This window comes from Oculina patagonica, chromosome 1 (genome assembly GCF_052425735.1).
Source record: "Oculina patagonica isolate OP01 chromosome 1, crgOcupat, whole genome shotgun sequence".
Lineage (NCBI taxonomy): Eukaryota > Metazoa > Cnidaria > Anthozoa > Scleractinia > Oculinidae > Oculina > Oculina patagonica.
In genome coordinates this window covers 38,286,605-38,299,675 of record NC_135758.1, presented here as the reverse complement: position 1 = coordinate 38,299,675, position 13,071 = coordinate 38,286,605, and the positions used below count along the sequence as shown (strand labels likewise).

The 13,071-nt window shown below is 40.0% G+C and overlaps 1 protein-coding gene across 1 annotated transcript; it reads left to right on the top strand.

Moving 5' to 3' along the window:
- Positions 1-4,277: 4,277 nt before the first annotated feature.
- On the top strand, positions 4,278-12,867 carry LOC144629341 (high-affinity choline transporter 1-like). The gene is given in 8 exon segments (XM_078487582.1): positions 4,278-4,462; positions 5,137-5,148; positions 5,151-5,249; positions 6,401-6,705; positions 7,483-7,608; positions 8,154-8,307; positions 9,060-9,301; positions 11,129-12,867. Coding segments are annotated over 8 exon segments (1,533 nt in total). The 5' UTR covers positions 4,278-4,410; the 3' UTR covers positions 11,672-12,867.
- The last annotated feature ends 204 nt before the right edge of the window (positions 12,868-13,071 follow it).

The window sequence follows — 13,071 nt, the reverse complement described above, 5'->3', positions numbered from 1 at the left end:
CACTCCTCGGAATGTTTCGTAGGAGCGTGCAGTCTGGGTTTTGGAAACCTTTATCAATGTCTAGTAATATATCGATCATAAAGGCAACCCGCATCAATTAAACCCTATTTCAGAATAAAACGACTTAAACATCGTACTCTGGGAAACATGTACCTGCCTAGCCGATATAAGGGAGTTCCTTCTCCCGGGAGTGGGAGGGGGGGGGGGGTGTACGGGCATTATACATGTCGAACAACCTCCTGCGCAAGATTTCGTGACTAGCAAGTAAAACGATCTAGTCCTTTGTGTTAAGAGGCTATCCAAACAAACACCCATTGTTCTATTTACCGCACATTCACCTGTATGCACTCTAGGTGTCGCCGTTTTATTGAGTACCCGCGCCTAAGACAGCAACCCAACTCTACTGCTTCAGTTACAGAAAACAGAAAGGTAGGTCTTGTTACTCTGTTTCAAAGTGCTATAGATCGATTTAATGAAACCATCTCAACGACGTTTTTAAACATAGTCGCTAAAGTGGTCTAAAGTATCTAAAGTTATGTCTGCTGGGTAACCCAGACTCATACTCAAATACAGCTGCAGTGGTGCTGTCGAGACGAGCTCTGCCCGTTTATAGAGGATAGCCTGTATGGTGAGAGACTTAATTTTCCCACCAATATGCCTACGTTTTAACCCAATAGGAAAAGACTTGAAGCCATCTAGATGGTGTTTTTAAAATCGTGATTTTACTTTCTTTAATTTTTCGGTGGGGCTGGTACAAATTTCTTCAGTTTATCTGATAAAGAGTGGACGATGACCCAATAAGGTCGCGGTTCACTATTTCTTTTGTTTACGGTGTTTGATTCTTATAAAATAAAAATATCGCACCAGCAAGGTGGTAGAGATCAGTTCTATTTTCTTGTGGTCGTTTATACTTTTTTTACTATGTTTGGAAGACATGTAATATTTATTTTGGGAATTTTCTAGAGTGCACATTTCGGTGATGGGTTGTATGTTTATGTACCACTCATATTACTTTTAGCAGGTGTCATAGGTTGAAGGTAAATATTAAAAAAAAACTACAATAGGATGAGATCGGAATGAATTTAATTTGGAGCGATTCCAATGCCGTACTAACTATGCGTAGAATAACAAGGTGATTAAAAGCGCCTTAGAAAAAAGTACATCTTTGCAATTGGTTAAATTTCCTTAACAAAATGAGATCTTTTGGGGTGAAATCCGCTCCATATATTTCCAAACCAAAACGTTTCTCTCAATTTATTTTTAACACTCGAAGGCCAACGTGTAATTGTGAGAGGTAATCTGTGTCATCTAACTGGACTGTGCCTGTCTCGCTTGGACATGTCTCCGCCGTGTTACAAAACTCTTTCTTTTATAGCCTTTCGCGTTATGGCGTATAATTCTAAAAAACCTAAGGAAAATAAGTTCCCAAATCTCAGATGCAAAGAGCCCAACGAAAAAACGCCCCCTCCCCCCCCCCCCCTCCCACCCCTAATATGCTTTAACGATATCTTTCCTCAATTATTACCCCGGCCTACTCGGTAGACCCTGAGGTTGCATTTTATATCATTACAGTATGTTCGGAAACATCGTATGTTCATTTGATGACTATAGGGCTTGTTTTGAGTTTCATGTCATGAAGAATCATTATCTTTACGGCCTAAGATGTTTCAAGTAAAAATAACTTCCATGTTTAAGCCAAATTCCTCCAGATGAAGCCCCTCTGAAAATAACCTCTGTCAAATGCATGTTCACCAAAAACGCCTCTTGAAGAAAATAAAGCGAGTGTTAGTCAACGGAATTTTACGGTATGCCGTATATTACTACTGAATCAGCCAAATGGCTCTCTTGAACTTCTCCTGATCAAATTCAGTGTACAGGTAGCTAAAGTGGCATCGTATATCAGGGTTGATCAAACTTCCGAACATTAAATGAGTGCTTGTCCCGTGCAGTCTTCCTTTACTTATTGACTATAGTTTCAGTAAATTTGCCGATATAGAGGACATCATGTTTTATCGTGATTCCGATAGGATACCGTAAAGTTCCGACCACCTGAAAGTAGCAATAAAACTATCACGGTCTTTCGCAAATCCCAAAAGAACAACCTCAAACGTGGCTTGACTCGGTGTTAAGAAACAATGAAAATAACAAAAACAAGAATCGGAACCAGAAGCTGTACCGAACTGATCTGTTGTTTGTATTAGTTGATCCTTATTACCGGGCCTTATTCGAAAGCCAAGACATTACTTCAGTTATTACAGTGGCGATTTTCAAAACTATCACTTATGGTAAACATTCGCTACGACATTGTGGACCGTAGCCTGTTCCAGGCGTTCGGTCAGTTGAAACCCCTCGCCATTTCTTCCACTAGCCTTTTTTCGCGCCACTCATCAGAACTAACAGGCTATTTGGAGCGGCAATGCTCTGGTCAAGGCTATCAAGCAATGATATTAGGAATACACCCAGCCTCAATTCATTTCAGAGTGCAATTCGAAAAGTTGACATTAGAAGCTTGATAGACAATGACTGCTGTGACCTTTTAAAGTTAAGTTATTTTGTTTTTAGTGGCTCAGTCTTGCAATAGTTAGTAGTTGTAGATAGGTTCAGATATTTAATAATTTCTCAAATTAATAAATATAGCTTTCTATCTTTATTTTTAATTTTTTGAATGTACGTACATCTATATTGCCAAGAGAGGATACCCTTTACCCTCTCTTGATATTGCCAAATTGTCTTGACAGCACAAGTGTGACAATTATTTTTAAAAACACAACAACGCTTTTAGGTTTTTTGGAATATGTTTCGTATTTCAAACATCGTCATCAGCCATAATGAATATGTAGTGAGGTTTACGAAATGATCGGTATTGATATAATAGCCAATAATAGCCTATACAATGAGCTTTATAAATTCAAATAAAGCGTAAATGTTTACATTTATAGTACAAGTAGTGTCCACAATTAGCTTGCTTAAGCTAAACATGTTTTGATATAATATAAATTCTTTCAACAAGATTTCTCCTTTTCATTTCTACATATATTTCGAGGGGGGAAAAAGGGGGGGAAATATTAAAACAAACCAAAAATTTTCTTCTCCGTCATTTTTATTAATTTGTTCGCCACTTCTTTTATTTATTTATTGTTTTTGCTTATAACTGAATGAATAGGTGCAAATAAAATGTTGTTGTTGTTGTTGTTGTTGACAACGTTTTGCATTCTGAGCAAATTGAAGCAGCTTTTAGTGTTTAAATTGGTCTTACTTCCATGTTTCACAATGTCTACAGACATTAGATTCCTATTTATTGGATTATGGAGCCACTTTGGAACAACTTTTTAAGAAATTTTATGCAACTTTTTGAAGGATTTGGGAAACGTGTGGAAAGCCCTAAAAATTTAATGCACTGAATAACATGAGAACAGAACAATGTCTTGTCCTTGGAATCAAATGTCAGCTTGAGGTGAGGGAAAGCGGGACAAAATTGGTCGTCTCAATAATTAGTATTTGAAAATTTGGTACTGTCGAGATATTTTGTATCTCGACTATAACTCTTGTATCGCGAGATATCTTCGTTACGTTCGTCAAGATATTTTCAAAGTAGACAAAATGACGTCACCAAAGTCCTTGTGTTAGTATCTGATTCACAGATGTTTGAAGCATCGGACCTTCTCTGTCAGCCTCTGTCAGAGCACAATGGAAAACCACCAACCTTCATGTAGCATGTCAGGCCTTGCTCGTATTTACTGCTTTTCTTTACGTGATCGCTCGAAAACAAAAAAACGTAAGAGCGCGAGCACTATGAGGCTACATGATAATTTTATCAAGTTGTGAAAATTATTGTGGCACGGAGAGGCAAAGCAAATATATCTGTTCCAATACAAATATATACCCCACTAAGTATATGTGTGATATATTTCAGGCCAGTACAAAAAAAAAGTATATTCCAATACAAGTTTATCTAGCCAACCGTAGTTATTCCCCATTGAAAAGTCATTCGAGGTCTCTCACGTAAGGAGCAAGGTTCGGAGCGTCGATAGTTACTTTTAGACAGCTTTTAGGGTACATGTCGCTAATTCTGGCGTTACAAACAATCGTCATATTTTCTTGCTACCTCGGAAATTTACGGTATACATTTTGCCCTGAAAAGTCCATTGATATCGTATACGACAAAGGAGAGAGTAGGAGCGAGTGACCTCGGATTATCTGAGAAGTGGCCAAACCCTGACATACTAGAGGATTTGCTCATTGTACTCCTCTCATTGCATTCCAGATTTGTATTAACACAAAGAGCTCATCTGATCAAACATAACGGACGTTAACATTGTTGGTGTGGTGGCGATTGTTGTGTTTTACAAGTTAATCCTTGGTATTGGTCTCTGGGCTGCTCGCCGACGAAAGGAAGGAGAAGAAGAAGCCATGTTAGCTGGCAGAAGTATTGGAATGGTTGTCGGCACCTTCACTTTGACAGGTAAAAAAAATGGCTGCTTGAAGTATGGTTTTTAACAATAAACTGGCGGAATTCTCGCGCACCCATTGGTCAAGAGCTGAGCTGTGCATGGTCTGTTACTCTGTTTAACAGTTAGACTCCAAGCCCAGTTTCTTTTGAGCGAATAGTTAACAAGGCCCGGCCTAAAAAGAAAATTTGGCCTTGTAGTCTAATTGTTTTAGTAGGAAATCAGCAACCTTCAATTTAAAGTATTTTTAAGCCAACATTCAAGAGTGATCTATACCCTTTCTGGGGCAACGCACACACGATCGTGTTCTGTCAGCGAATAGACAACGATTAGAGAACCAATCAGGTTCCATGAAGATAACGAAGCCTGTAAAGCAAAGCAACGCAATTTTCGGAAAACTTTATTTTTCCATTGTGAGAAATAACTAGACACGGCAGAGATGCAAAATGCCAATTACTATATTTGGAGTAAAACTTTCTACAAATATCTCGTCTGCGACGCAGAAATGTTGTGTCCTGTCACCCACGCGGCTTCAGCTACTTTGTAAATGACTATTCCAAATCCGACTCAAACAATTTCCTACTACTACCCTCCCACACACCCCAAACGATAAATAAACTTCCCCCCTAGCTTCGTGAGGTATTGCCAGTGTTGAAGTTACAAGCTGACAGCTTGCTTGTTTCCATAGCAACCTGGGTTGGTGCGGGTACATCAATGGCACAGCGGAAGTCCTCTACGACAAGTCCCAAGGTCTTGTTTGGTGCCAAGCTCCTTGGGGCTATGCGATCAGTCTGTCGTTAGGTGAGCCAGAAACTGGATACCTGATATTTTTGGTATCGTGTATAATCAGTTTAAGCTCAATGTAATTTCGACCTTTTTAATTGACTTTGCCACGCTGATAAGTCCCAACCAGGACGAAACACCAGCATTTTCTGCAAAGTCGGCAAAGCCATTATTCACATTCCATAACAACCACCATGTATACTTGTTATATAGCTAGAATTTTTTCCTCAACAGCGCGCGCTCTTATTGGTTAATTGGAGATCACATGACATCTAAAAAACTGTTTCCCGCCAAAAGTCTTTACGCGGCGGACAAAATTGCAGAATCTATGACGTCAGAGGGTAAAATTGCAATGTTGCCCGCGAATGTTGACCGGTGAGCGCTATTTTTTCTAACTCTCCGTCTTGCTATATAACAAAACACTAAATGACTGATCCCTTGGAAAACCAGTTAATTTTGTTTCCCTCGAGTCTCAATGTTTCCCTCGGATTCGCCTCGGGAAACATTGAGATTCTCTGAAAACAAAATTAACTATTTCCCTCGGGAACAGTCAACAACAGGAGAACTGTACGACTGCGGACCGCCGAGGGAGCAACAGTACACCAGCATGCAGAACACTGAGATCGAAATGCACCAATCAGAGCTGTTGAAAACCAACCAATCACAGCGCAGCCGTGTGCTTTATAAGCTAACGCACAACCAGTCGACCTTATCGCCTGATGAAGACTAGCAGTATGCAGTCGAAACGTTGCGATCTCCATCACACGTGACTACGTCGTGAGACAAACGAAATAATACTTTATTAAAGTGTATATTGTTGACCATTTCACAATGGTACGCTTTGATGGCTTTACCGTTTCCGTAGAGGTCCGTAAGGAGTTAAAATTAAAAATAACTTTAATCATATATCCCACATTTAAGCCAACGTGTTAAGTTCCCCTCTCTGTCCTCCTATTTTCTCTTGCTGCCACTAGAGAAATTTGGGGCCCCATGCACATGAGTAGCGGCTTTGACCAAACCGAGAAGTGTCTATATGTACCCATGTGACTTTTGCATCAGTTTGTACGAAGCGCAACCTGGCCCATTTGCTGTAACACCAGTTTGTAGGTAACAAAAGCACCGAAAATAGCGTGAGTTTTTCCTTGTGATTATTATTCTTTGATTATTAGGTGGACTACTCTTCGCTAAGGTCATGCGCGAGAGGGAGTACGTTACGATGATCGACCCTTTCCAGGAAAAGTACGGTCCACGCATGGGCGGACTGTTATACATTCCAGCTTTGATGGGCGAGATATTCTGGTCTGGCGCCATCTTATCAGCTCTCGGTGCCACCGTTAGCGTCGTTCTCGGCTTGGATCGCTCCACTTCCGTCATTGCTTCGGCGAGCATCGCTGTTTTCTACACGCTGCTAGGAGGGCTTTATTCTGTGGTTTACACAGATGTTATCCAACTTATGTGCATCTTTGTTGGATTGGTGAGTATGGTCAGCGATGTGCACTGCTTAAAAAATGCGCACTACTCTAGCTGTCGTCAGGTTTTATCCCTACTTATTTCGTTGGAATACGCCTGAGCCCTCCCCGGAAACCGGTAGCACGGTTGCTTAGTAACAGTGGTCAGGCACTTAACTCCGAGATAGCTAGTTTCAAGGGATGCCACTAAAACAGAGGAAAGAAATATTCCAAATAAACATGACATAGTTTTTAAAAATCCCCTGGCAATCGCCCGTGGCAAATTTACAAGGTGTGATCGATGAGTTGAACTCGGGACGACAAAAAAATCCAGCAAACAAAAGTCTAACGAAATCTCAGAAGTAAAAACTTTTGGACTGGGGAATGCTAAGTGTAGCAAATAAATTACTATGAGTCGACTCCCCTTAAACGGACACCCTTACGACCAAAAAAAAAGTTTTCGCTAAAAAGAGGTCCGCTTATGGGAGAAATTTTTATGGGGAAAATATTTGTCTTGGCTTGGTAGGTTTTATAGCAATGGTATCTCATTGTCAACTAGAAATAATAGAAAATGGAAATAGAAAGTGACCACTTCTTGTTCATAGCACTCGAGAAAGTTTGAAAAAATTCGAAAGTTCTTATGTAAAAACTCGTTTGCGGCTAGAGTTTACAAAAACGGTGTTCGAGTTCTACCAAACTGTCTCTCTCATTTTTGGTATCAGGCAAACACGCGCCCTGTTTTCCACTTCTTTAACTGGATATTTTGATGTTCCCCTGACTGACTCTCCTTCCTCTCTCGTTAGTGGCTCAGTATTCCATTCGCCATGACGAATTCAGCGGTGACCAGCATCTCAAAAGATTCCGGCACGTGGGTGGGAGAGGTGCCTACCGCAAAACTTGGAATATTGCTGGACTATGCCATGTTGCTGGTAATTGTCTCACATTTTTATAGTAAGACGCCGAAATATCCCCCCCCCCCCCCGTAAATATGCCTCCCTATTCTTATTTTTCTTTTGCTTTTTAAATCGCTTATTCCAATTTTGAACGGTTCTCAGTTATTATTCATTTTCTGTAGAACATATTTTGCTTTTATTTTATCGACTGTATCATAGAACCGTTTATTGTAAATATTTTTGCACCACCTATAAATATAATAGAAGTTGTTAATAAGGATTATTATCATCATCATCATGTGTATACACCAAAACATTTTTCAGACGCAATATCTTTTCCAATATAAACCCAAACATTTCTCCCCACGCTACCGTGTATAACCCTCCCTGAAAATAAATTCAACTGAAAGGAGCGTCGAGCAAAATATAAGCCCAGGCCTATTTTCTGAATATCAAAATATAACGACGTGACGATTGTTATTAACTGCAAAAGAACAATCTCGCCGTATTTTGTTGAAACGTTTACATATTCATTTCAAATAATACACGGCAAACTGATATTGGTTTTATTTTCTGTGCAGATATGTGGTGGTGTTCCATGGCAAGTTTACTTTCAGCGTGTGCTGTCATGCAAGACACCCAATAAGGCCCGGGTATTATCGTTTTTCGCCTCGTTTGGATGCATGTTCATGGCTGTCCCAGCTATCCTCATTGGCGCCATCGGTGCCTCCACAGGTAAAGCGATCATATCCTGTTCCGACTTCTGCGGTACCCCAGACACGAGCATAGTCATTACAGGGGGGCGAATAGGCGTACGTAAATCCGCCGATTCGTGCTATTTTGGGCAACTCCGTCGATCTGCCACTATTTTCGTTCAAATCCGATCCTGCAATACTTGAAAACGTTGTGTGATATAGTTTCACTGCGACGGACGGTAGATGCTGTTTGTCTATGCCAATTTTTAAAGAAGTTTCGTTTTATTGCTTGTGTTTGACAATACCGACGAAGACCGTCCAAAATGATTCAAACGTCGTTTACTATCCACGATCAGAGTTCCTTGACTGAAGAGTCCGGAATTCGGGCCAAAATTCTCGGCGGATCCTGATCCGCTGTATTTTCGAAATCCACGAAACCGCTCAATGTATCGCAAAACATCCGCAATCCTACTCACCCCCCTCTCATTAGTCCAGACCCTCGATTCGGCTTTTCTGGCTTATTTACTTCCTATTCTTTGCGCCGCTGGAAGCAATAAAATCCAGAAGAAGGTTCCAGAGAGTCGACTAGACAGTCACACGTTCACGCTTAGCGCAGTGATTGTAGCTAAATGTGGGTAGAGAGGGGGAGGGGGAGGGTGGGGAGTAGTCTCCTATATAAATTGTAGGCACTTATAATCCAGAAGGGTGTGATTTTTGAGCTGTTCTAGTGCAAACTAAGATTTAAGTTGTAACGTTTTGATGAGAAAAATAGCTATTGCTGTTCTACTCTAGACTGGACCCAAACTGATTTCTATAAACCACCCGGTGGCAACGCCAGCAACCAGACCGTGACTGTTGACTTCGACAAGACACTGATTCTTCCCATGGTGCTTCAGTACCTCACACCAACCGCTGTCTCGTTTGTGGGACTGGGCGCTGTGTCTGCCGCTGTCATGTCTTCTGCGGACTCCAGTTTCCTCTCGGCCAGCTCCATGTTTGCTCATAACGTTTACAAACAAGTCTTTAGACAAAAGGTAAGCGATGCTCTTGCAGTCTGTGTTTCGATGGTCCAAACCCCCCCCCCCCTCCCCCAAGTGAGAAAGAGGCGATGTAGTTAATGTGTTACTTAGTCCAGCGGCTTAGATCGAAATTTTAGTTGAATTGTGCACTTTTTGATACAAGCATGAAACTCGGCACAGTGAAAGTGGTCACCAACAGAAGTTTTTTCAGATATAGTGCCAAGCCCGAAAAACGCCAGTTTCCATGGAAACTGTAATTTATTAAATTCAATGAAATTTCGTGAAATATTTGTTTGTCCTGGTTTATAGACAAATACTATTACGTCAGGTGGTGATATCAAGTCGCACGTACAAAATTTAGAATGAAATGCTGTAATTGAGACTGTTCACAGCCCTCTATATTTTCCTATTTTTCTTCTGTTAGCGAACAGCGAACGCTGGGATCGGAAAATGAATCGCGAGAGACCTGGACGCTAGCGCAAAACGAAAGACGCGAGGGAGCAGAGGGCGGGGAACAAAAATCTATTTCCATGCAATAATTTCCTAGTAAATTATTGGTATTAAAAAGATAGTTAAAAAATAACAATTGTAAGCCTAATTTAAAGCATTCATATCTGTATTTTGAAATAAAATCTACAATAAAAGGTGTATAAAAGCACAAGAAGAAGTAGCGCCCAACCGGTATCTGGGAGGCCATGGGTTCGATTCCCGTCGGGGACTAGGCTTTTATAAATTGTGCTCCTAAAAGTGGCATATTATGCTACTAGCAGTGCTCAAAATTTTGCCAAATTATGCAAAAATTATGCCAGAATTCCCAAATTATGCTTCTGATTTCCGAAATTATGCTCACAAAATGACGTAGATTCTATACATAGAGGTGCGCAATAACGACACCAAATTATGATGTTTTTTAAATAAACTGTTGTTGTAAATTTATTTGTGTTTATGGCAGTTTATCACGGCCGTCAGCTGTCCAAATTAGCTGCTCGCATCTCTAAACCGTTTGTAAAATGCCTCCAACGACTTAACAATCACAATTGTATAGCTAAAACACGCATTGCAAGAACAAACTACCTAAATTTCATTTATTTCTGTAGAAAGTACACCATATTTACTACATTTTATGAATTTATGCTCCAAAAAGTGCTAAAAATTGCTAATTATGCCGTGGCAGTGCTCGTTTCACAAATTATGCTTTTTAGCTCCAATTATGCCCAAAAATTATGCTAGCACAATCTATAAAAGCCTATCGGGGACTCAGATTTTTTCTTTGTCCCACGCTCGTGTCATGTTGAATAATTTCTTCACTACAAGAAGGAGTACTTCGTGGGGGAGGGGCTTCTTGGCTGAAAATTTCATGGCTGTTTACTAGCTGAAAATAGGAAATTGGCGTTGGTACTATATCAAGAATTGATTAGTATGTGAATACTTGTAATCCTGCAAAGTTTAGTGCTTGTATCAAAATCGCACAATTTAGGAGCCAAGCCGCCGGACTACTCGTTGTTGTAAGCGTTTAAGGTTTGAATTAAGTCCGTGGAAGTGTTTTTTACCAATCTAGTGGTTAATCTGTGGCCTAGTGGTTAGGGCGCTGGACTTGTAATCCGGAAGTCCCGGGTTCAAATTCTCCTCCCTGCCACTAGTTGGATTTATCTTCGGTTGTCCCGAACTCAACTCCTCCACGCAACTGGTCAGCCTCCTGCCAGTTGGGATTTTTAACAAATTTTTTGTTTGATTTATAGTTTTTGTTTCCTCATATTTACAGTGTCCTTAATTAGCGCAGTTGTGCTAAATAAGTTAACACTTAAATAAAGTAATTTAACTATTTTTATTATCTATTTCCAGGCCTCTGAGAAAGAAGTCGTCTGGGTGATGCGTATAGCCATATTTGGAGTTGGCGCGGCTGCTACAGTCATGTCTCTGACCGTGGGCTCGATCTACGTGTTGTTTCATCTGTGCAGTGACCTGGTATTTGTGATACTGTTCCCGCAGCTGTGTTGTGTTATCTACGTCAAAGGCGCCAATACCTACGGCTCCATTGTGGGTTACATATTGGGGCTTGTGCTTCGTGTGGGGGGAGGGGAGGATAAGATTGGTTTTCCTTCGTTCATTAAATACCCGTTTTATGACGAAGTCAAGGGTCAGTTGTTTCCCTTCCGTACCCTGTCCATGATCATTTCCTTTATCACTATTATTGTTGTATCGTACTCGATGAATTTTCTGTTTGAGAGGGAAATTATTCCGTTAAAGTATGATTTCTTGAACTCCTTCAAGAAGTATGATTTGGAGAAACCGTTGACCGATCGCGACGGGAAAGACCAGCCGATAAACGCAAAGTTTGCCATGAAAGAGTATGGAAATACAAACCAAAATGTCGAAAAGGACTGAGCAGGGTGACGTTAACCATTTGTTCGTACTTTAGAATGCAAGTTTAATGGTTCCACGGTAGGCAAAAGATGGCGACTGGTACATTTACCCATAATCCGTAGCGCACGAAAAACTGAAAAAAGCTTATAAAACGCACAAATAAGTTCTAAAAGCACCAAAACTGGCATACGCAATTTTGGTAGTTAGGGACAAATTGCGGGGAAAAATACGGCTTTCTATGTTTCTATTGGTTGCGTAAGGTTCGCACGTTATTGTGGTAAACTGTACTGCCGCCATTTTTTTTCTTACGGTGGATTGAGTACGGGATAAAAGATGTAGAAGACAGAAAATAGTATCCAGTAAAGAATAGAAAGAATAGATTTTTGGGTATGAAATATAGAATGTATAGTGTATAGAATATAAAAAGTATCAGTAAATAATAGAATGTAGAACATTGATAGTTTGTTATACAGATTGTATAGAATGTAAGATAGAATGAAAAGCGTATAAAATGTAGAATTTAAAGAGTATATAATATGCAGAGTGTATAGAGTATGGGATGAATGAAGTCTAGAATGTATTGTGAATAGAATATTTGCTGCAACAATAATTTTAGTCACATAATGCGCATATTGGTTAGCTAGGGGTTTACGTGAGCGTAAGTTAACGCCACAGTTATGAGGTCATATTACATTTTTAACCTGATACGAGAAAGTTTAAGACAACTCGGAATTTAGAACAACATCTGAGTTTAGGACACTACTAGTATAACTCTGTTATTCGGTTTTGTGATTGGAAATAAACTGTTTCGTAGACTGTCGTGCTTTGCATGAACAATAATTTTAACATGAAGAAAGTTCCGCGCGAGCTCCCAGAAACACCGTTTAGTTTTTAACACTTTACTTTATCAAACTCGGTGGCTTCCAGTGTTTTACAATGTATTTAATCTTAGAATAATTAAGGCCCTTTTTACAAGCAATTCTCTCGTTGCGCAGGCACTACGCTTTTGTGAGTACCTTTAGTTCTTATCTGGGAAAGATGCCGTTGTTCCGCAGGAGAAGAGTATTTTAAACATCTTTTTTAAAAAGCGTCATCCGTTACAAATAGGTATCATATGTTGAGTGACAGTTAAAACGAGAATTGGCGGTAAATAGGGTTTTCTGTCATTATTTTGTAAGCGGTTTACATTATTTTGAAATAAAGAAAATCTAAAAGTGGAGATCTACTGTGGTTGATTAAAACCAAGAAAAAATCCACTAAAATGATCTTGTATGAAATGAAATGCAAACACTCTTCGTTTTTATATGAAAATTTGCGGTATCGGTATCCAATGTTTTACTACCGCTCGCTTTCCTGGTGACCGCGACACATACAAGACCCTTGTACACACAGCGGTCAAACGCGGTGTGTGCGTGCAGTTC